Source organism: Populus alba, chromosome 10 (assembly GCF_005239225.2).
Source record: "Populus alba chromosome 10, ASM523922v2, whole genome shotgun sequence".
NCBI classification, from domain to species: domain Eukaryota; kingdom Viridiplantae; phylum Streptophyta; class Magnoliopsida; order Malpighiales; family Salicaceae; genus Populus; species Populus alba.
Genome location: NC_133293.1, coordinates 8,131,296 through 8,154,121, shown reverse-complemented (window position 1 = coordinate 8,154,121; position 22,826 = coordinate 8,131,296). Strand labels below are relative to the sequence as shown.

Here is a 22,826-nt window from a genome sequence, read left to right as displayed (position 1 = left end):
TTTAGAGCATAGAGGAATGACTTTTACTTACGATTGTTTTGTTATTTTATGGTTGACCTAAAGGTTGTCTGGTAATTTTACAAAGTTAAATATTTTTTTAAAAAAATTGTTGATGCGCATGAAGGCCCCCGCACCATTTTAGAGGCGCATGTAGGGTCGTCCAATTATAAAAATCAGTTGTTCACAATAGTGTTTGGAGCAGCGCATCATTCTCTTTGTGTTAGTGTGGCCCGTATTCCCAAAGGAGGCGTGGTTGGGCTCCGATGATGTGAACTTCGTGATCATATAGTGAGGCAATCCATAATAAAGATGATAACTTCCATAAACAAGTCGAGTAATCAGGTTTGGTTGAACCTTTGCCCAAAGTTAACTTGTAACTAAGAACCAGAGATATTGGATGATTGTGAATGATGCCACAATATCAATTATACCTTGATAAGTCTAATTTACTCTTTGTCCCAACAAAAAAGAAGAAGTTTGTTCAAACAAAATTAAATTTCATTAATATTTAAAGCCTACCAAATTCGATGTAAAACAAAATATAATATAGTCCCAAGATAATAACCATAATTGTCCCCTATTGGGTTGCAAACCAATTTGCCTTAACTAAAACTCGGCTAACCACAAGTCTAATACATAAAATAAGCCCAAAAATTGATTTTGGGCCAAAACAAACCCAACAGAAATAAAAGCCATATACCTGAAATATAATTACCTCGTAGATTAATTAAAACAAAAAACAAACCTTAAGAAATATTCAGAACAATACAAGTTATCAAAACATCTCCAATATCGTATATCCTTGCTTTAGATCTTTTATAGTCAAATCTAAAACTTGTAGAAGAAAAAGTGTCCATTTGTTCGTCCATTAATCTTTTTTTTCTTACTTGAAAGATGTTGTCTTGAATGTTGAAGTTTCTTCCTTTATTTAGCTGAAAGTATACTCTAAAAACTAGAAAGGAATCTCCATTTTGAATAAGAAAATCTTGTAAAAGAAAGGAAGAAAACAAAAAGGAAAGTTCTTTTATTATAGCCTTCCCTTATACTCTATGTTAATGAAGGATTCCTTGCATTTAAAGGACAAATATATGATGGGAAATAATTCTCATATGTTGTCGCCTTTCTCTTTCCGTGCTAGGTATGAAATCCTTGCCCAATATGAAAAAACAATAATTCCTCTTCAAATCAGCCTTTGCCATTTCTTTGTTTCTCATTTTAGCATTAGGAAACTTCCTCTCACAAATAAATAAGTAACCGTCACCCATGCATCCTAAGTTAGCTAGGATATTTGATAGATCATTGTAGAAAAAAGATCTCAACACTCTAATTAATCCAAGCCAACTTTGGATTCCATGCGGCCCAAACTTATACACATTAATATGAACCAAATTATACCTGATACAAATTCTTAACAAGCCTACTTTGATGCCTAAATCATACCTTTCATAGGTTGCTCAAATCTTGTCAAATGCAACATTAATGACCTGGACCAAACCCTTCACTATATGACACGACCAAAAAATTGATGTATTTCCAAGTGCAGAAGTGTCAAAATAATAAATAACCCGGCAAGACCGGAGTCGAACCACAGGGAGGTTAATTGTATAAATTATAAATAGCAATAATACAACAACAATAATAGTAATAGTAATAGTAATAGTAATAGTAGTAATAATGGTAATGGTAATATAATAATAATAATAATAATAATAATAATAATAATAATGAAGAAGAAGAAGAAGTTGATGAGAATTTTGAGATGGAAGATCAATGTGAGAATTAAACAATGATAAAAACAAGTGTCAAGGTTAGAAGATCTACTAATGGTATTTCAAATAAGTATAGTATAAACTCTTATTATTCAACTGGAAACCAGATACAAAGGAGGTTTCAATCGGATGATTTGTCATTCAGAGCTCATTATAAATTGTTAAGATGATCATATTAATTATTTTATTTAAGTAACACCAAACTTTTAAATATTGTCAGGAATTCATGATGCTAACTTATGTTAACAACAAATCAAGTTCCTGTCATAGCACAGATGTAGGTTATACCATACGGTTAGGCTATGAGAGTGTCAAGCATTTATTGTACCAAGTGTTATACAACACAAATCTAGATGAACCATTTACCAAGCAAGGTATTAAGAATTAGTAAGATAAAAAGATAAGACATGTTAATATTAAACATTAAGGTCCATTTTGAGTTTACACTATACTTATTCTTACACCATTAGTGTAACCTTTTCACCTTGACATAATAAACTTAGCTAAACATAATAAAGAAGAGAAACATAAATAAACAAAATAATAACAAAAATAAGATACAAGTTAACTAAATAAAGAAAAGGAAATGAAAAGCATAAACAATATATTAATGAAAGCAAAACTTAAGAATTAAAAAAAAATATAAAGAGAAAGAGCAAGAGTAAGTTCTTGATCTAAACAACCAAGCCCTTAAATGCATGGCAAATGCCTCCTTTTATAGGCCAAAATTTAGAACTATTGATTTGATGACTAATTGTTGAGTGGGGTGGCCAACTCTTGACTTGGTGAAAATCCTTATCTTCTTATCTGAATAAAACATCATTGCTAACATCAGAATTGAAACCACCTGTACTCATGAAAGTTCTAGTAAATTGTCTTATCTTTCCAGGAAAAAAAATTAAAGTCTTTTGGACTTCTAGAACTCAAGATATGGACTGAACACTGAACAATGTCTAGGCTGTAGGACAGATTCGGACTTCTCCGTTATTGCTATAATTTGGATTTGAAAACGGTCTTTTTAAATCTTAAACTCCACATGAAAGTTGTAGGCCTATATCTTACCGAATCTGTCTAAAAAATTAAGACCATTTGGACATCTAGAACTCGAGATATGACCCAACTATCAAACAGTGTTCCAGTTTGGACTGCACCAACATCTCTTTTCTAAGTTTAGCCCTCTCTTTGTCCTTTCAATTTCAATACTTAAACTCATCAATCAATCCTTTCATTTATGTTGATAAAATACACTCCCTAATCAATAGGGATTTAACAAAATATTAATTAGAAATAACTGACAACTTAACATTCTCCCTTAAACTGATTGTTGCTAGCAATTAGTTTATATCTAATTCTGGACACACTCCCATCAATCCTCACAACTTCAAAAATACATCTAGTTTTAGTGGCTTAGTCATCACATCTGCTATTTGATCTTGAGTACCATAATGAATCATCTTTACAATGCCTACTTTTGTAAGCTCACAGAGAAAATAAAAGCGAACGTCTATGTGTTTACTACGCCCATGCATTACTGGATTTTTGAAAAGCTTAATTGTTGAATTGTTATCATAATAAACAATAGTAGACTTACTTTGAATATGTTTGAGCTTTTAAAAAATTCTTCTTAGCCATACTACTTGCCAAGCACAAGAGGCTGTTGCAATGAATGTGGCTTCGATGGTGGATAAAGTCACCATTGGTTGCTTCCTTAAAGACCAAGACACAACTTCTGAACTTTTTTTAAAAACATAACTTGATGTGCTTTTCTTGTCCTCTAAATCCCCAGCATGGTCACTGTCTGTGTAGGCTGTTAATTCCTTATCTTTTTCATTTTTGTAAAACACACCATAGTCTATTGTACTTTTCAATATCTTAAGATTCTTTCAGTAGCCTGCAAGTGAAGCTCGGTAGGATTTGTCATGTATCTACTGATAAGACTCACGACAAACATCACATCTGGTCGAGTAGCAGTTAAGTACATCAAACTTCCCACAACTTGTTTGTAGAAAGTATTGTCAACCTTCACTCCATCTTCATCTTTTAAAAGCTTACATCTAGGAACAATAGGATTATAGACTGGATTGTTTTTGTCCATTTTAAAACTCTTCAATACCTCTAGTGCATACTTCTTTTTATTAATAAATATTCCATATGTCCTTTGGACCACCTCAATACCAAGAAAAAATCTCATCTTCCCAAGGTCAGTCATGTCAAATTCACGCATCATAAAACTTTTAAACTTAACAAACATAGACTCATCATTCCTTGTGAATATAAGATCATCAATAGATAGACTTATAATCAGAATTTTACCTTTTGCCTTGTTTTTTATGAACAAAGTATGTTCATATAAACATCTTTCAAATCCCTCCTTCACAAAATAAGACACTATACGACTATACCAAGCTCATAGAGCTTGTTTAAGTCCATATAAATCCTTTTTCAACTTGTACACCATCTGCTCACAACCCTTTTTCATATATCCACAAGGTTGTTTCATAAAGACTTCCTCATTCAATTCATCATGTAAGAATGCAGATTTTACATTTAACTGGTAAATAGTCCATTTTTTTTGAGCTGTAAGTGCAACCACCAAGTGAATTGTATCTAATTGTGCCACAGGTGCAAATACTTCAATGTAGTCTATTCCATGCTGCTGAGTATAACCTTTGGCTACTAGTCGTGCCTTGTGTTTATCGATTTCTTCATTCTCGTTGAGCTTAGTTTTATACACCCATTTACTTCAATCACTTTTCCTCAAGTCGGTAACTCCATCAACAACCATGTATTATTCTTCTCGATTGCCTCTATATCTGAATACATAGCTTTTCTCCATATTTTATATTTCACTGCATCTTCATAATAAAATGAATCATTAGTTAACAAAGTACAAAGTTTATTGTTTCTTTATCATCAGAAAGACTTTCTCCAGTGACATAATCTCTCATCCAAACTGGAGGTGTCATGTGTCTTCCTACATCGGAGTCGGGTGAGTTTTCTTCAATTAATTCATTTGAAGAAAAATCTTATATTCATTCATCTGTAGGAGCAGCAACATTGTCTTCATCATTCCCTTCATATGTAGGATCAGAAGCATTGCCAGCAGCACTATCTTCTTCATTGACATCAATTATGGTTGTTTTGTCTTCACTATCACCCCATTCCAAGTCAGTGTTAATTGCTCCTTCATGACTCTTATCTCAATCCCAACTCTTATCTTCTTTAAATGCAACATCTCCGATCACTATGATCCTTTGAGATATTAAATCATATAATTTGTATGCCTTTGATTCTGTACTATCTCCAAGTAATACACAACCCTTACTTTTGTTATCTAACTTCGTTTTGTTATTATCAGAGATATAAACATGAGAAAGACATCCAAAAACCTTAAAATACTCAACTGAAGGTTTAAATCCACTTCATACTTCTTCTAGAGTCTTATCTTCTACTACAAAAGTTGGACTCCGATTCAGAATATGTATAACCCAATTGACTGCTTCAGGCCAGAACATCTTTGGCACTTTCTTTTCTGACAGCATGCTACGAACCATATTCATAATGGTCTTGTTCTTTCTTTTCATAACTCCGTTCTGCTGTGGAGTATATGTAGTCGTCAACTGTCTATGTATGCCATTTTCACGATAAAATTTGGTGAACTCATTTGATGTGAATTCACCTCCACAATCAGTACATAGACTAATTATGTTTGAACCTGTTGCCTTTTCAACCAAACTCTTAAAGTTTTTGAAACTAAAAAAAGCTTCTGATTTTTCAGTCAAGAAGTAAATCCACGCCTTATGACTAAAATCATTAATAAAGGTAATCATATACCTTTTCTTGTTGTTTAAGATAGGTTTGATGGGCTCACAAATATCAGCATGCACCAGTTGAAGAATATGAGAAGCTCTTCATATGCTTTTCTGTGGAAATGAATCTCTATGTTGTTTACCCATCAAACAATCTCTGCACGACTTTGTAGAAGTCTTTAATCGTGGTAAACCATGTACCATTTTCTTATGTTGAAGTTTTTTTAAACCTGTGAATCCCAAATATCCATATCGTCAATGCCAAAGTTGCGTTGAATCTTCTGTGATTGTGTTGAAACAGGTGGACTCTTGTGGCTGAGATCCAGCAAGCAACATAAACATTCTATTTGAAGCAAGGTTGTCAATTCTGTTTCATTTCGCTCGGAATGGCCGAAACATTCCATATCAATTTAAAAAACGGAACAAATTTCATTTCATTTTAAATCTCGGTCTGTTCCGTATTTTTCGGTTAAATTCCGCCCGGAACGTTCTGGTTTCATTCCACATTCCGTTCCACTCTTGAAAAGCAATTGAATCAAATTGAACCTTGTTCAATTTAATTAATTAAACCACCTAATTATAAAAAGCTCTTTTTTCATTACTATTTTCAATAACAATAATATTAATAATAACATTGAAAATTATTATTACTATTTTCATTAACAATGATATTAATTTTTTAAAATTAGATTTATCACTAATATATATGGTTTATATTCATGTTGTTTTTTTCATGTTTATACTTTGTAGGAATTTGAGCAAAACAAGGGATGCTTTAGATTACATTAGCCTTGATAACATTGACCTAACTTTATATTTAAAATATTTTTGTTAAAACATTTTACTTTCATAATATTTTGATATTTTGTTTAAGTTGAATTACTTTAAGTTAAAGATCTATTTAATCTTGACTATTTAGAAATATTTTAAATTTTGAAATTATATTTATTTGGCATTGTGTTTGTATTGCATAATTTATAATTAATTTATCTTGAATTTGAATTATGTTTGTTGAATATATATATATATATATATGAATTGTACACACCCGAAACGGCACGCCGAAACATTTCGAAACTGAAACATTCCATTCCAATTAAAAAAACAAAACACTTACCAAAACAGAATTGATAACCTTGATTTGAAGACATCACAGTCTCTATGATCAAGCCATGTTCATGATGATAGATCTTCAGCTTTCCATGTTGAATGAAAATGGAAAGTTTTTTTTCTTGTAACTGTCCAATACTTAATAAATTGTTTTTTAGATCAGGTACATAAAATACCCCAATGATAATCTAAACAATCCCATTTACAAGAAGCTTTATGTTGCCTTTTCCTATCACTACCATGCTTGAATTGTTTCCTAGCTTCATAGATTCTCTAAAATTTGTATCAAGATCAGAGAAAATTTCTTTTTTTCCCCCACATATGATGACTACATCCTGAATCAAGAAACCACACTCTCTTTCAGTTAGCATTTTGACAATTTACATAAGCCATCAGAAACACCTCATCAGCTTTCATATAGTTAGCCTCCTTCTTTAGCTTAGGACATTCATATTGAAAATGTCCTAGCTTATGATAGTAATAGCACTCCACGGTGGCTTTGTCAAAGTTTTGTCTCCCTCGTCCTCTTCCTCTAAAGCTTCCACAACCTTGACCTTTCCTCCAGGTGGACTTTCATGAATAACTTGCAGAGCTTGTTTTTCTTCAAAATGAGAGCTCATGCGTTGTTCATGTATAAGCAAGCTACTTTATAACTCATCAATGGTGAGAGTATCTATATCCTTAGATTCCTCAATAGAACACACCACATAGTTAAATTTAAGAGTCAAGGATCTTAAAATTTTCTCAATGATAGCAACATCTCCCAAGGTCTCACCATTTGCCTACATCTTATTGGCTATGGTAAGGGTTCGAGCAAAATATTTATTCACTGTTTCTCCTACCTTCATGTGAAGAACTTCAAACTCCTTCCGAAAAGCATGTAGTTATGCACGTTTGACTCGTGTGGTACCTTGATATTTCTGTTTTAATGATTCCCAAATATTCTTTGTTGTGTCTTTGTTCAGGATGGTCTCCAGAATGGAGCGATCAATTGCTTAAAAGAAATAATTCTTTGCCTTCAAGTTCTTTAATGTCAGATCTTCAATGGCCTTCTGTTGTTCATCTATGAGCACTACTCCTACGGTTGTTGTAGGAATACCATGCTCCACAAGTTCCAAAACTCCTTCGATCTCATAAAGTTCTCCATGAGCATAGCCCAATGTTCATAATGCCCATCAAATTTTGGAATCGCTGGTTGTACAAAGTTGTTGCTTGTTGATGCCATGTACTCATTACGACACACTTTAAAAATTTATTGCTTCTTGTATTTCAATCAGGTCTAGTGATAGGTTCTGATATCAAATGTTAAATCAAAGTAACATTTATGAAGGATAAGTATTCGGAGAAGTAATTTTATTGAATTGAAAACCAAGAATTGGCTATATTTACAAGTAACGTAAAACTAAAATAAAACCACCCACATCAAAGCAAACTTCATAAATGTAGTTACAAATAAACAGATCAACATAACACCAGCCACCTAAAATATTTGAACAGCAACAACTACATCACCATTATTATTAGCATGTCAACGAGAAATACAAGGTTTCCACACGCACACACACGAAACAGAAACCATACATGAAGAAGAAAGATGAGACAAGACAAGCATGGAATTGGGATTCAGAAGCATTATAAAGGCTAGTTCTTGGCCAGTTTCTTCATGGAGTCAGTCCTATAGGCCAGCATCTCATCGTAGGCAGGGATGTTTTCTTTAACCACCGGAAGTTCGACGAAATTCTTAGCCCAGGCGTGCAACCGAGGCAAAGTGCTTGGTTCCAACACTTTCACACCTTTTGCTTCTTCCACGGCTGCAAACCAATAACCCAACACTCCATATGAGATGTCGACGAGATTTATACTTTCACCGCCAAAAAACTTCTTATCTCCAAGACCTTGCTCCTCCAAGATTTTCAGCCACTCCGCCAGTTCTTTTGCTGCCTTCTCGAGCTCTTCTCCGCTACCGTGGCAAAATGCACGAAAGGCAGCACCCTAAATACCCAAAGAGTTTGATTATTTCTTGAATATAATAAAACAAAAAAAATCGAATAATAAAAGTTTAAAAGTTCTTAAGAAAGCTAGTGAAGAGAAATCAATCCAATCAATCAATTACTAGGACTAAATTGAAATCTTGGAATCAGTTTCTCTTTCCTTAGGACTGCAACCTACCAAGTACCAGATCAAACTAAAAGATTTCAGGAACCAGAAACAGTTGAATGAAAAAGAGACGATGAGACCTGTAACTAGATCGACACCCTCACCTTGGTAACTCCATACTGGATCCAGAACCGAGCCATGGCTCTCTCATAAGGGTCTTTGGGGAGCAATGGATTTTCAGGCCATGTTTCTTCGATGTATTCAAGGATAACAAGAGACTCCGCAATTGATTTGCCACCATGAACAAGAACTGGGATCTTCTTGTAAACTGGGTTGTACTTCAAGAGCGATTCACTCTTGTTAGAAAGGTCTTCTTCTATGTATTCATACTCCACACCTTTTAATTTCAGGGCCCATATGACTCTGTGACTAAAAGGGCTCGGCCAGAAGCCATATAGCTTCACTTCTGCCATTGTTTTGATGAGGTCAGGATGCAAGGTCTTCTGCTATGGAAACCCACTTTATAGTTACTTTTCGCTTGGGCATGAAGTTTCAGTTGGAAAATCGGACTCAAAACATTATTTTACTAGTGTTGACTTGACTTGCCGCACAATTTTATAGACTAGTTTACTATAAAGAAACAAGAGAGCTCACCCTGCAAGAAAGCATGGATCAGCATTAATGAAAACAAATTACAACAGCCGTTGCCTAAAAATAGCAGAAAAATCATGACTATCAGAGATATCGGGTTAACATCCCAGATTTGTACAATCTATAACGAATATCTTGATAAATACTCTTCACCAAATCATGACTGCTACACTCTCTGTCTGGTTTAGTGAAGGTAACAAAAACAAATCTTGATCTATTACAGTGGAGGAATCCAAGTAGGATTTTGGTTTGAATTTGTTTTCACAATTGAAAACATTGTGGGTCTTTCATCTTTGGTCTTCAATTATTTGTTCAGGGTCGAATTGTTGCTTTCTTAATATAAATAACCCTGCGCGGGAGGCAGGCTCAGAAGATCAGGGCAGAAAGCATATATATATATATACCCATGCAGGAAATTAAAACGACCGCAACAACAGAGTTTTGAATGAAGAATGCTATATCATTGAATTCATGCCACGCCACTTGGGTTTTTTTTTTTTTTTTAACGGTATGCAGTTTATTTTCTGTGCAAGAAATCTACAAGATGTTTAAGGGTAGGTTTCAATTTCTTTTTTATTAAAATTTATTTATTTTTATTTTAAATTAATTTTTTTTATATTTTTAAATTATTTTAATGTGTAGATATTAAAAAAAATTAAAATATTTTTTTAAATAAAAAAATACTTTAAATAACAACGTTTCCTGCAATTCAAACTCACTCCCCACATCTGATAGAAACTTACAAGCTGTGGATTTTGAGGGTGTTTGGGAGTGTGGTAGCTGTTGCTTTTCAAATAGCTTTTCGTGCCGAAAAGCATGCCAATAATATTTTTTTTATTTTTTAAAAAATTATTTTTGATATCAGCACATCAAAACGATCCAGAAAGTACAAACCGAACTCAATTTTAGCAAAAAAAAAAAAAAAAAAAAGTTTGAATTTTTTCGAAAAGCAGGTCACACTTCAATCCCAAACGGCCGCTTTGACTTTGAACATAAACATGCATGTCTTGTCTCCGGATTAGGTGGGGGATATGGAGTTGTGGACACGTCACTTATGAGCCCGTGTGATTTTCGTAGAAATTTCGATGCCCTGCTCCAAGATCTTGCATCATTGTCAAGATATTAATTATTTAAAAATTTGGAAAAGCAGAGAAATGAACTATTCCTCCATTGACTGCCCTTTTTCTTTTGTTAACCTTCTGCTAAGTATCTATTGACTGTTGAAACAATCTTAATTTACCAAAATGAACCGTTGATTTAACCGTTGATTCTGTTTAGTATTTCAGTGTTTGTTTTTTACAGTATTTTTATTTAGAAATATATTAAAATAATATATTTTTTATTTTTTAAAATTTATTTTTAATATTAATATATTAAAAAAATCTAAAATTATTTAAAAAAATAATTTGAAACAAAAAAAATATAAATTTTTTAAATTTTTATTTAAAACATAAAAAGAACCAGAATTTTTAACTGGTAATCTGAACCAAATGTAAATGCTATGTTTAACTCTTTTAACTTTTTACTGTATATGTTCCCATAAAATCTTGTGATCTTTCAAATGAGATTAAGAGTTTTTGAGATAACAAAATACGATAATTAAAGGTTATTTAAAATTATTTTTTCATTCACTCGTAACTTGGAAGTTGATGTTTTATGGTAAAATAAACTTTTTGGAGAATAAATTCTATCTTTTTAACTTAAAAGTAAATAGATCTCATTTTTAATTTTATCTTTAATGTGTATATTAACTATATTTTAAAGCAAAATTTTTAAAACTTCATACATGCATGCAAGTGAGGAAAAGTGTGTTTATTTTTATGTTTAAAAAATATTTTTGAAATTTATTTTTGTTTTAAATTATTTTTTTATAATTTTAGATAATTTTGATGTATTAATATTAAAAATTAATGTTTAAAAACTAAAACATATATATTATATTAATATATATTTTTAAATATTTTTAAAAATATCAATTTGAACAAACTTCACGGCAATAATCTCGCCCGTAGCTGCTAATGTATGAAATTTCCATTAGTAAGTTAATATATAGAATGATTTGCAATTGTTTTCCTAGAATACTGCTGCACCATCTTTTTGCATTAATATACACATGATTTTCGGCTCGGAGTCTGGTGGATTCGTTTTGCCATTAGCTGTCTTAATACTCCTAGCCCCTGCTCTTCTATGGTTCTCGAGGTCCGCAGAGTATTATTTATTAGCTCCTCCACATACGAAAAAAAAAGATGCCAAGTGTTATTTTATAATGTGTCAATATTATTTTTTAAAGTATTTTTTATTTAAAAATATATTAAAATAATATTTTTCTATTTCTAAAAAATTATTTTTTATATCAACATATAAAAATAATTCAAAAACATTAAAAAATCAATTTAAAGTAAATTGTTTTAAAAACTTTAATAAAAAACAAATTCAATCTCAATTACAAACAGGATATAAGTTAATAAAAGTAATGCCTGCACCTGAGTTCATCTTCAATGGCAATACATTTTAAAAAAAAAAAAAAAAAAAATAGCAAAATACATGCTTGACAAGATTTTCATTCTAAGAAAGGTATCAATAAGTTTACTTTTATTATGATATATATCATAATAAAATATATCACCACTCAAGTGATATATCCATGGAGAGGATTTTCTGGCCATGCATCATCAATGCACTCAAGAATCAATTTCAATTTTGTACACTAGCTCTTGGCCCAACGGTTGAAGAGACTTGTTCTCTTTCTCTGCATCCTGGGTTCAAACCTCATTGTGCACGCCTGTCACCTCCGCGGTACCTTACATGTTCACTGGGTTTGCAGGATGTTCAGTGAGCCGTGAGATTAGTCGTGGTGCGTGCAAGCTGACCCGGACACTTACGTAAATAAAAAAAAAAAGAGAGAATCAATCTCAATTTTAAATGGGACATAAGCTGATAAAAGTACTGCTTGTATTTGAGTTCCCCACTGTTTATTTTTATATTTTAAAAATATTTTAAAAAAAATTTAATTTTTTTTTATTAACAAGCACTGGGATTTTTTTTACTATTAAAATAAATACTAAAAAAACACATTCTTTGAACCGTGTATACACTCATATTTCTCCATGGATTTCTATAATAAGATTACCATTTTCTGTTTAATAATTAAAGAGTTTTATAGCATGCTTTCAAGGGTAATGCTTTCAATGGTAATATGATATTTTTCACGGATACATTTGCAAGATTGAATGGAGATTAAAAAACTTTCATCCTTTTATTTACATAGAATAATATCTAAAATAACTTTAAAAATTGAATTTGCTTAACCGTTAGGACATGGGTGTATTCAAAATTTTCTTCTTCTGAGCATAGTGTAATTACAAAAATATCATTTGAATAAAAAAAAATATAACTAAGAATGAGGGGTTTTTTAATTCTTTTGTTATCGTTTTTTAGTTAATATCATGTGGGGTTAGAAACATTTAGGTATTTATATAAATTAAATTAAAAAATAGAGAAAAATTACAAGTACACGCAACGTACCTATTAATGTATAGAAGACACTTACACCTTTTAGATGGCGCATCTAACGTCTTCCAGCTGTCAAAAAAGGCCGAACAGTATCTCTTCTAAAGGATAATGTTGAGGCATATCCACTAGAGGGACGCGTGTCATCCATATTGGTGTTGGATTCCCCATTATTTTCTCTTTTATTTTTCCCTTGGAAAATATGCAGCTAAAATTAGGAGTAATACACTATTTTCATCTTACTTTAATTATAGCCTTCATTATTGTGATTCCTTTTTATTTGTTTTAGATTTATTTTTTAATTTTACCCCTTAATATTTTATTTTATTTTATATTTTTATACCTTATCCTTCTCCTTTTGATTTGTAAATCTCCATTCTAAGAAATAGAGTTTGGTTAACGAGTTCTTTTATTCCTTTTAGTACTTCCTTCACTCATGGAAGGGAACACATAACGAGTCCACAGGAATTGAAGACGGGCCTAGGCCTATCACAACGAACAGCTGAAAAGACGACACGAATACAATAAAGAGACAGACTAGACACGAAACAAGAGGCCGTGAACACTGAAAAACGCCGCACAGATCCCGTTATTATCTGTATCGCCGCCGCGATCAGGCAGATGCAGCCATTGCTTCTCTGCGACGCTTAAAGAAGGTAACCATCCAGTCCCTATCTGGAAGGTTTTCTTTAATTACAGGCGCTTGCTTGAAGTTTTGAATCCAGGCATGCAGGCGAGGAAACTTGTGGGCTTCAAATATTACTCCTTCCCCTACTACTTCTTCAATGACTTCCAACCAGTAAACAACAGAGCCAAAGGCTATATCTGCCATCCCTATACTGTCTCCACCAAAAAACTTCTTCTCCCCCAACCCGTGTTCTTCAACGTTCTGCAACATTTCCAGGGTTTCCTTCGTTGTCTTCTCAAGCTCTTCCCCTTTAGCACGAAACAGTCTCCACACTGATGAACCCTGAAGCCAGAATCAACCATGACATTAATCACTAGAAACTAAATGGAGTACCAAAGAAAATTAAGCTTAACAAGTCCAGTTTTATAGCATTGTATGAATCATGAAATGTACAATAATGTCTGCACGCTGTACCTTATCTTCGGCAAATTTGACCCAGAAACGAGCCAGAGCTCTCTCGGAGGGGTCATTTGGCAGCAATGGATTTTGGGGCCACATCTCATCGATGTATTCGACAATGATCATGGACTCGCAAACTGGCTTATCGCCATGGAGAAGCACTGGGATCTTCTTGTGAACAGGGTTATACTTGAGGAGCAGCGGACTTTTGTTGGTGAGATCTTCTTCTATAAACTCGTATGGAATAGCCTTTAGTTTTAGTGCCCAAATCACTCGGTAAACAAATGGGCTGGGCAATGCTCCAAGCAGCTTCACTCTTTCCGCCATGACTGAGAGGTTTGTGGTGATTCTTCATCGTTACCTTCCACGCTCCTTTATAGTGTTAATTCAACGGAAGAGTCTTGCTTGGGCAGCAATTCATTAACTTCGCCTTTGAAGGAGTTTTTCTATTCCATATTGATGTATTTGCTTACGTGATCATATTTTATGTATTTATATAATCTATTCGCCAAAATCAGAGATTGAAGATGCTAAAACATGATCTAATTAAATTAAATATATTCTATTTCTCTTCTCTTTTCTTTATGCTCAAGTTTAATCATGTTTTAAGTTCAATTATATTTTTTCTGAGAAAAAAAGTTTGGATTTCTCTCTCTCTCTCTATGCTTTTTAATTATGTGTGGAAAGAGACATAACTACCAAGATAAGAAATAAAATATTAATTAAAACCATGTCCAGCAGTGAATGTGTCGCAATTTCCCGGAACATACTCGATGTTATTGATGTTGACTATACATCATCTTCTGGATGTTGCTACATGATAGTCGTCATGCATGATGATATCAATACTAAAATCATGTTTTTTCCATTTTAAATTATTATTTTTTTATTTTTTATATTATTTTAACATAATATTAAAAAAAATTTTAAAAATAAAAAAATATTTTATTATATTTTAACATAATATTAAAAATATATAGCCACTCGAGTGGTTTTTATTTTCTTTCTTTTTTAGTTTTCTTTAAAAAATTAAATTATTTTAATATTTTTGTAATCAATTCTTCTTGTACAACTATTATTGTAAAACTTTGAAAAAATATATATAATTATGATGGTGATTTATTTTTTAAAAAAATAAATTTATATGTACCTTTTTCTCAATTGTACATGTACAAAGAACTAAGGTTCAAGTTTAAATAAACCAGATTAAGAATGAGAAAAAAAATTGAAAATTAATTAAACTAAAAAAAAAAATAATAAATAAAAAATAGATTAAACTAACTAAAATATTAAAAAAAAAATTCGGTTTAGTTCGATTTCAATTTCAGTTTCATAACCCTAAAACTGAAAAACAAAACAAAACAAAAAAGATAAAAAAAACCCGAAATCAAGTCTATTAGAAAGTTAAAAAAAAAACCCACAAAAATCAATATAGTTTTTAATTTTTAATATAAAATAATTAAACCAAACATAATTATACCAGAATTGAAATCGATCGGTTAAGTTTTGATTTTTTAATATAAAATAACTAAATCAAATCAAAACTGATCAATTTAAATCAACTTTAATTTAATTATTTTTCTGGGTAAAAACTAAACATAAAATTATCACTCCTAATTTAGACCATTCTACTCAATAAATTAGGCCAAGTTCTCTCTTCTCAAGAAAATGAATGCTTAGTAAGTTACATTCTGAATAGCCCAAAGGAAAAGTACTTACCTTTTCGAGCAAGGGATCTCTCATAAGTCACAAGGATCCTTCCCCAGCAGAGGATTTTCTGGCCATGTATGTATCATCAATGCACTCAAGAATCACCGTAGACTCCGCTAATGGTTTTCCATCATTAACAAGCACTGGGATTTTTTTTACTGGGTTGCACTGCGAAATCAGTTATTTTTGTGGTATGTTTGTTTTTATATTTTAAAAGTGTTTTTTAAAAATTTAAAAAAGTTTTTATATTTTTTTATTAATTTTAAATTAATATATTTTTAGTGTTTTTAAATTATTTTAATGTGTATTATAGAATGTAATTATATAGGAAATATTGTAGTCATATTCTTATGTGGTAATCTCCACCTTTACTATTGTATATTGCCCTACTCATATATATAGAAAGGGTTGGCTAACCTATTAGGTTAAGCCTCCTAATTATTCTCAACTTGGTATCAGAGCCTCCTAATATTTTCTCTCTTTGCAGCCGGCCCTAATTTTCTCCCCCATGGACTCTCCTCCTGCTGCCGTTGCTCCAACCTCTCCCTCCACCGGTGATGCATCATCACCGGCCAGCCCTCTTCCTGCTGCCGGCTCTGCCGTTCCTCGGCCTCTTATGGGAACACAATCTCCAATGGTTCCTCTATCAAACACCCACCATGTTGTGTCGTTGAAACTTACGAACACCAACTATCTTTATTGGAGAATGCAGATGAAGCCATATCTCCTTGGTCAAGGTGTTTTTCAGTTTGTTGACGGCTCCTTGCCGTGTCCTCCATCTCATATGATTGATGCTTCGGCTGATTCTTCTTCTGCCATCAGCCCCTCTTTTCTTCGTTGGAAGCAACAAGATCAACTTATTTTGAGTGCTCTTCTCTCCTCTCTTTCCGTGGATGTGCTGCATCTTGTCGTCGATTGTTCTACTTCACATTGTGTTTGGCACACGCTTGAGAAGGCACTTGCCTCTCCATCTAATTCTCGGATCATGCAACTACATGGCTCCTTTCAAGACCTTCGGCAAGGTGATGCATCGGTTAGTATGTATATGCAGCAAGCCAAATCGTTATTTGACGAATTGGCTGCTGCTGGTCGCCCAATGTCCCTTGAAGATTTCAATCTCTATGTGTTTCGTGGACTTCGCGGTGAGTTCAAAGACTTGGTAACTAGTCTCATAACCAAGGCTGAACCGCTATCGTATGCTGATCTTCATAGCCATCTCCTTACCCATGAGTTTCTGCACAAGAACTCTTTTCACTCCATGGCTGTCAGTTCATCCTCTTCATCACTGCTGTCTTCTTCTTCTCTGCCGCAGCAGCCACCATTGCTGCCAACACCTCCGAATTCTGCTTATTATGCCATGACTAATCACAGCCGAAACAGGGGACGTTCTAGAGGTAATTGGCGCTCAAACACCAACCGATTTCAGGCCCCAAACAGAGGTCACTCCGCTGCAGATTGGAGGCAAAATCAGTGGCAGAACAGGCGCACCTCTGCTGCAGATTTTTGGCCAAATCAGGGGCAGTGGTCTGGACATGTCCGCTGCCAATTATGTTCCACTCCTGGCCATTCAGCTCTTCAATGCTATCAGTTTCGCAGCAGCACACAGCAGCCCTCTACTCACCTTGCTGTTGCGAATGATTCTGCTGCAACGACTTGGTTTCCCGACACCGGCGCGAATCAACATGTGACGCCTGATCTTGCAACTCTAACTGATTCTGCTCCTTATCTTGGTAATGATTTCTTGCATGTTGGTGATGGTAAGGCCCTTGACATATCCCATGTTGGACATACTACTTTATATTCCCCCAAACGCTTGTTTACATTAACTAATGTTCTTTGTGTGCCTCACATTACCAAACCGTTGTTATCTGTTCAGAAATTTTGTCGTGATAATCATGTTTATTTTGAATTTCACGATTCTGTGTTTTATGTGAAGGATCTCGTCACCAAGGAAGTTCTTCTTTCCGGTCGGAGTCATGATGGTCTTTATGTTCTCTCCGAGTCCTCGGCTACGTCAGTTCCTCAAGCTTTTTGGTCTCCTTGCATTTCCGCGACTGCCGACTTGTGGCATCGTCGTTTAGGTCATCCAACTCCTCGCATTCTAAATTTGTTAGTTTCTGATAATAAAATTATTTGTACGTCTAAACGATCTTTTACTCAATGTCAAGCATGTCCTTTAGGCAAGTCATCCCGTTTGTCATTACGACCGACGGGTCACAAAACTTCTACCCCGCTTGAATTAATTTTTAGTGATGTTTGGGGCCCTGCTCCAATGTTTTCTTCTGATGGTTTTCGTTATTTTGTTATCTTTGTTGATGCGCACACTAAATATATCTGGTATTATCCGCTTGTTGCGAAACCTGATGTATTTTCCACGTTTCAACGTTTTCAGACACTTGTTGAGCGTCAGTTTTCTCTTAAAATTAAATCTGTTCAAACTGATTGGGGTGGTGAATATCGTAAATTAAATATATTTTTTCAAACAATTGGTATTCATCATCGATTAATTTGTCCTCATACTCATGAACAAAATGGCACAGTTGAACGTCGTCATAGACATATTGTCGAAACTGGCCTAACCCTCTTAGGACAGTGTAATGCCCCATTGCGTTTTTGGAACTATGCTATGGAATCATCGGTCTATCTTATTAATCGCATGCCTACTCCTGTTCTTCAAAATAAATCTCCTTTTGCGTGTCTGTTTCATCGCACTCCTGATTATAATTTTCTACGCACTTTTGGGTGTCTTTGTTTTCCATTTTTACGTCCATATCATGCTCATAAATTAGATTTTCGGTCTTCTCCTTGTGTGTTTTTAGGCTATAGCTCGTCTCATCTTGGTTATCGGTGTCTTGATTTAGAGTCTGGTCGTGTCTATGTCTCCCGTCATATTCGTTTTCATGAATGTGTCTTTCCTTTTCAAAAGTCTGAACAGGTAACAACACCCCCGGTTCCCCCCACTCCACCTACCTATCTTCCATCACTGCAACCCCCTTCCTGTTTTCAGCCTCTTCCTTCCCAACTCGGCAAAACACACAACTCACCTTTGCCCCTTGCCGCAACCCCCCAGCTTGCTCCCCTGCCCGTTGATTTAGCCGACCCTGCCTCACCACCCCACACAGCCATACTATCACCACATGCTTGTATTTCCAATGATTATTGTGCAGGAACAGGTTCTGACGTGCAGGATTCAGTTGCGGCACAACCCCGCACCTCCCCGGCTTCACCTCCTGGTCTGCAACTTTGTGTTGATCTCTCCTCTTATCCTCTTCAGCACATTCCAGGTACAGGTGTTACTACTCCATGTCCCGCTGCTCCTAAACACCCCATGGTTCTTCGTCCGAGACAGCGCTGATCACCATCATGGCAACCACCTCTGCTGCTTTCTTCAGTCGGGTATCTTTTCCTCCCTCGCATGAGCCACTTATTTTTCCTGATGCTAACAGATATGAGGCGTGGCATAATGCTATGCGAGAGGAAATTCAGGCCTTACGCGCAAACAGAACATGGACTTTAGTGCCATTTCATCCGTCCATGAATGTTGTTGGTAGCCGATGGGTCTACAAAATTAAACGCAAATCTGATGGTAGCATTGAGAGGTATAAGGCACGCCTGGTTGCTAGGGGCTTCACTCAGCAAGAAGGTATTGATTACTCAGAAACTTTTAGTCCTGTTATCAAACAGGCAACAGTCCGTTTAATGTTCTCCATTGCAGTTTCGAGTGGTTGGAAAATTCATCAGCTTGACATTCATAATGCATTTCTAAATGGAGTCCTTGATGAAGAGGTTTACATGAAACAACCTCCAGGTTTTGTTGATTCTGCACTCCCAGGTCATGTATGTCGATTGCATAAATCTCTATATGGGTTAAAACAGGCTCCGCGGGCTTGGTACACTCGTCTGAATGATTTTCTATTATCCATTGGTTTTCGTGCTTCTAAAGTGGATACCTCATTGTTTATCTTCTCGGTTGGTAGTGACATTTGTTATCTTTTGGTTTATGTTGATGATATTCTGCTTACGGGTAATAATGGAACTCTGCTACAACGACTCATTCAGCTACTGAGCTCCGAATTTAAACTTCGGGATTTGGGTGATGTTCATTATTTCTTGGGTATTGAAGTGCAGTGTACTGGTTTGGGACTTATGCTTTGTCAACATAAATATACACTTGATATCCTCACACGAGCTGGTATGTTATCCTGTAAACCAGTTGATACTCCTATTTCGGCATCCAAAGCCACCATTATGCCGGATCCATTGTTTTCTGATGCTACTTGTTTTTGGCAACTTGTTGGTGCTCTCCAATATCTCACTTTCACACGCCCGGATATTTGCTTTGCTGTTAACCGGGTCTGTCAATTTATGCATGCTCCTACAGAATCCCATTGGGCTGCCGTGAAACGCATCTTGCGTTATCTCCGTGGTACGGCATCACATGGTTTACATATTACTCGCAGCTCTTCCTTTGCTTTACACGGTTTTACAGATGCAGATTGGGCAGGTAGTATTGAGGATAGAAAGTCTACAGGTGGTTATCTTGTGTTCTTTGGTCAGACGCCAATTTCATGGAAATCGAGTAAGCAACGCATTGTTGCTCGTTCTTCGACGGAAGCTGAGTACAAAGCCTTAGCCGATGGCACGGCTGAAGTTATCTGGCTTCAGTACTTGTTAACAGATCTTCAGATTCCGACTCCTTCTGCTCCTATTATCTGGTGTGACAACCTTGGTGCCACGTATTTGTCCGCAAACCCTATATTTCATGCTCGCACAAAACATATTGAGATTGATTATCATTTTGTCCGAGATAGAGTTGCGAAGAAGGAGATTCAGATTCGTTTTATTTCCTCTCAGGATCAACTTGCCGATGTCTTCACTAAGCCACTTCCTGCTGCTTCATTTACTGCTTTTAAATTCAAGCTTCGGGTTGATCCTCCACCCTCAGCTTGAGGGGCGTATTATAGAATGTAATTATATAGGAAATATTGTAGTCATATTTTTATGTGGTAATCTCCACCTTTACTATTGTATATTGCCCTACTCATATATATAGAAAGGGTTGGCTAACCTATTAGGTTAAGCCTCCTAATTATTCTCAACTATGTGTTGATGTTAAAAATAATTTTTAAAAAAATAAAAAAATTATTAACATGTATTTTAATATGAAAAATTATTTGAAAAGCAATTGTTATTGTAATGGTTAGAGCGATAGTATTCTTCACACTCATAGCTAACGCCCTTTAGTTTTACAGCCCAGATAACCCGCTGGCTGAATGCGGGTATTGATCATTTCAGGCTTTTCTTCTTGGCAAAGTAATGGAAAATTAGAAGAGCAGTAATCAAAGTCAGGCTCCATGATTTGATGAAGTATTATTTTTTATCCGTGGGTGATTCTGTTTAAGTTGAGATTGCATTTGAAAATTCTAAATAAATTGGAGGGTTATTGGCTTTCTTTCATATAGATCACAGAGAATTTATTCTAGGATGCAGATACTGGGGCTTTCCAGCAGAAAAGGAGAAATTGAAAGAGAGAAAAAACGATCACAAGGTTCATGGATATCTCCAAAATAATACATCAGGTACAATAATTTAACGTCACTGGATAATCTTAGCTTGTAATCTAGTCTCCACAACATAAAGTTCTTGCTTGGCTAAAATCCTGATCAGGACAAATATATATCCAGATTTCTCCTGGTTCCTGCATAGATCACACATTGGGCTGCTAGACTTCTAGTGATCATGACCCTACATAGACGGGTCCGAGAGAAACATCTGCCTTAAGCGTCTAAAATGCACCAGCAGTCTCTCACGATCAGGGAGGTTCTCTTTTATCACCGGAATTTCTTTAAGGCGGTGAATCCAGGCATGTAGGCGAGGCAAAGTGCTTGGTTCCACCAATTTCACACCAACCACTTCTTCCGAGGCTTCAAACCAGTGAGCCAGCCACCCATATGCTATATCTACCATTCCAATGTTTTCCCCTCCGAAAAACTTCTTGTCTCCGAGGCATTGTTCTTCGAGGATTTTTAACACTTCTAATGCTTCTTTTGCTGCCTTCTCTTTCTCTTCTTCAGTTGCTCGGAAAAATGCAAAAAATGTCATGCCCTGGATAATCAAGGATATATTTTCTCTCAGCTTGATCTTAAAGGCCAGAAATATAAGAAGATTGGAGCTATAATCAATGGAAAACTGGAACTTTGTGTTCCAAATAAGATCCAGAAAATAACTACCATACTGATAAATTCTTGCACAAAGAACTTGAAAAAATTATTGAACTTTCATGTTTTTTTACTAATCCGCAAATAATTCATGGCAAAAAAGAAGTTAATTGAGCAACCAAGGATTACCTTGTCTATTCCAAATTGAATCCAGAATCGAGCTATGGCTCTCTCATAAGCATCTTTTGGTAGCAAAGGATGATCTGGCCACGTTTCTTCTATGTATTCAAGAATAACCATGGACTCCACAATTGGTTTGCCGCCATGAACAAGTACCGGAACTTTCTTATGAATCGGGTTGTGCTGCAATAGTGCTTGACTTTTGTTGGAAAGGTCTTCTTCTACGTACTCATATCTGATACCCTTTAGTTTCAGTGCCCATATCACTCTGTAACAGTACGGGCTAGGCCAGAAACTATGCAGCTTCACTTCTTCCATTGTTCTTGAGAGATCTGGACCAAAAAAGTCTAGTTGCAGAGCAAGTCAAAGTCTACAAACAAACCAGATAGGTGGCAGCGGCTGTCGATTTCTTTCCTATCCTAAAAACACAATGTTACCACGTATTTAAAGCAAAATAAAATATTATGACTCAGTATTTTTTTATTATTTTTATTAATATAGGTGTTCGGACTAGTTTATATGTACCTTGATTAATTTTATGGACTTTGAAGTTAAAGACTATATAAACTTCCAGTAATTATCATATTAGCAACCACAAGACTCAGAACCTAAGATTACAAGAGGAGAACTCGGTTATATATTTTAATATCAAAGAACGATGAGAAATTTTTTAAAAAAAAAACCAACCTAACCACTGTTGGTATAACAACCTTGTGACAAAAAATAATTAAAAAATAGTAGTACA

At 34.8% G+C, this 22,826-nt stretch overlaps 3 protein-coding genes across 3 annotated transcripts; all 3 read right to left on the bottom strand.

Annotated features, from left to right (window-relative positions):
- Positions 1 to 8,176: 8,176 nt before the first annotated feature.
- Positions 8,177 to 9,339, bottom strand: LOC118048950 (probable glutathione S-transferase). The gene is made up of 2 exons (XM_035058800.2): positions 8,950 to 9,339; positions 8,177 to 8,680 (listed from the first exon to the last, which is right to left on the bottom strand). Exons 1-2 carry the CDS (start codon positions 9,256 to 9,258, stop codon positions 8,330 to 8,332), a joined length of 660 nt encoding a protein of 219 aa, XP_034914691.1. The 5' UTR covers positions 9,259 to 9,339; the 3' UTR covers positions 8,177 to 8,329.
- A 3,998-nt stretch (positions 9,340 to 13,337) lies between these two features.
- On the bottom strand, positions 13,338 to 14,426 carry LOC118048951 (probable glutathione S-transferase). The gene is made up of 2 exons (XM_035058801.2): positions 14,049 to 14,426; positions 13,338 to 13,916 (listed from the first exon to the last, which is right to left on the bottom strand). The coding sequence occupies exons 1-2, from the start codon at positions 14,358 to 14,360 to the stop codon at positions 13,560 to 13,562; spliced, it is 669 nt and encodes a 222-aa protein (XP_034914692.1). The 5' UTR covers positions 14,361 to 14,426; the 3' UTR covers positions 13,338 to 13,559.
- Positions 14,427 to 21,264: 6,838 nt separating this feature from the next.
- On the bottom strand, positions 21,265 to 22,509 carry LOC118048952 (glutathione transferase GST 23-like). The gene is made up of 2 exons (XM_035058802.2): positions 22,091 to 22,509; positions 21,265 to 21,848 (listed from the first exon to the last, which is right to left on the bottom strand). The coding sequence occupies exons 1-2, from the start codon at positions 22,397 to 22,399 to the stop codon at positions 21,489 to 21,491; spliced, it is 669 nt and encodes a 222-aa protein (XP_034914693.1). The 5' UTR covers positions 22,400 to 22,509; the 3' UTR covers positions 21,265 to 21,488.
- Positions 22,510 to 22,826: the final 317 nt, after the last annotated feature.

Excerpts from the sequence above, each read along its gene's own strand:
- LOC118048950 (XM_035058800.2), bottom strand. The coding sequence starts at position 9,258 with ATGGCAGAAGTGAAGCTATATGGCTTCTGGCCGAGCCCTTTTAGTCAC. Across the intron at positions 8,681-8,949 it reads TCCAGTATGGAGTTACCAAG|GGTGCTGCCTTTCGTGCATT; the intron begins GTGAGGGTGTCG and ends TTGGGTATTTAG.
- LOC118048951 (XM_035058801.2), bottom strand. The coding sequence starts at position 14,360 with ATGGCGGAAAGAGTGAAGCTGCTTGGAGCATTGCCCAGCCCATTTGTT. Across the intron at positions 13,917-14,048 it reads TCAAATTTGCCGAAGATAAG|GGTTCATCAGTGTGGAGACT; the intron begins GTACAGCGTGCA and ends TTCTGGCTTCAG.
- LOC118048952 (XM_035058802.2), bottom strand. The coding sequence starts at position 22,399 with ATGGAAGAAGTGAAGCTGCATAGTTTCTGGCCTAGCCCGTACTGTTAC. Across the intron at positions 21,849-22,090 it reads TTCAATTTGGAATAGACAAG|GGCATGACATTTTTTGCATT; the intron begins GTAATCCTTGGT and ends TTGATTATCCAG.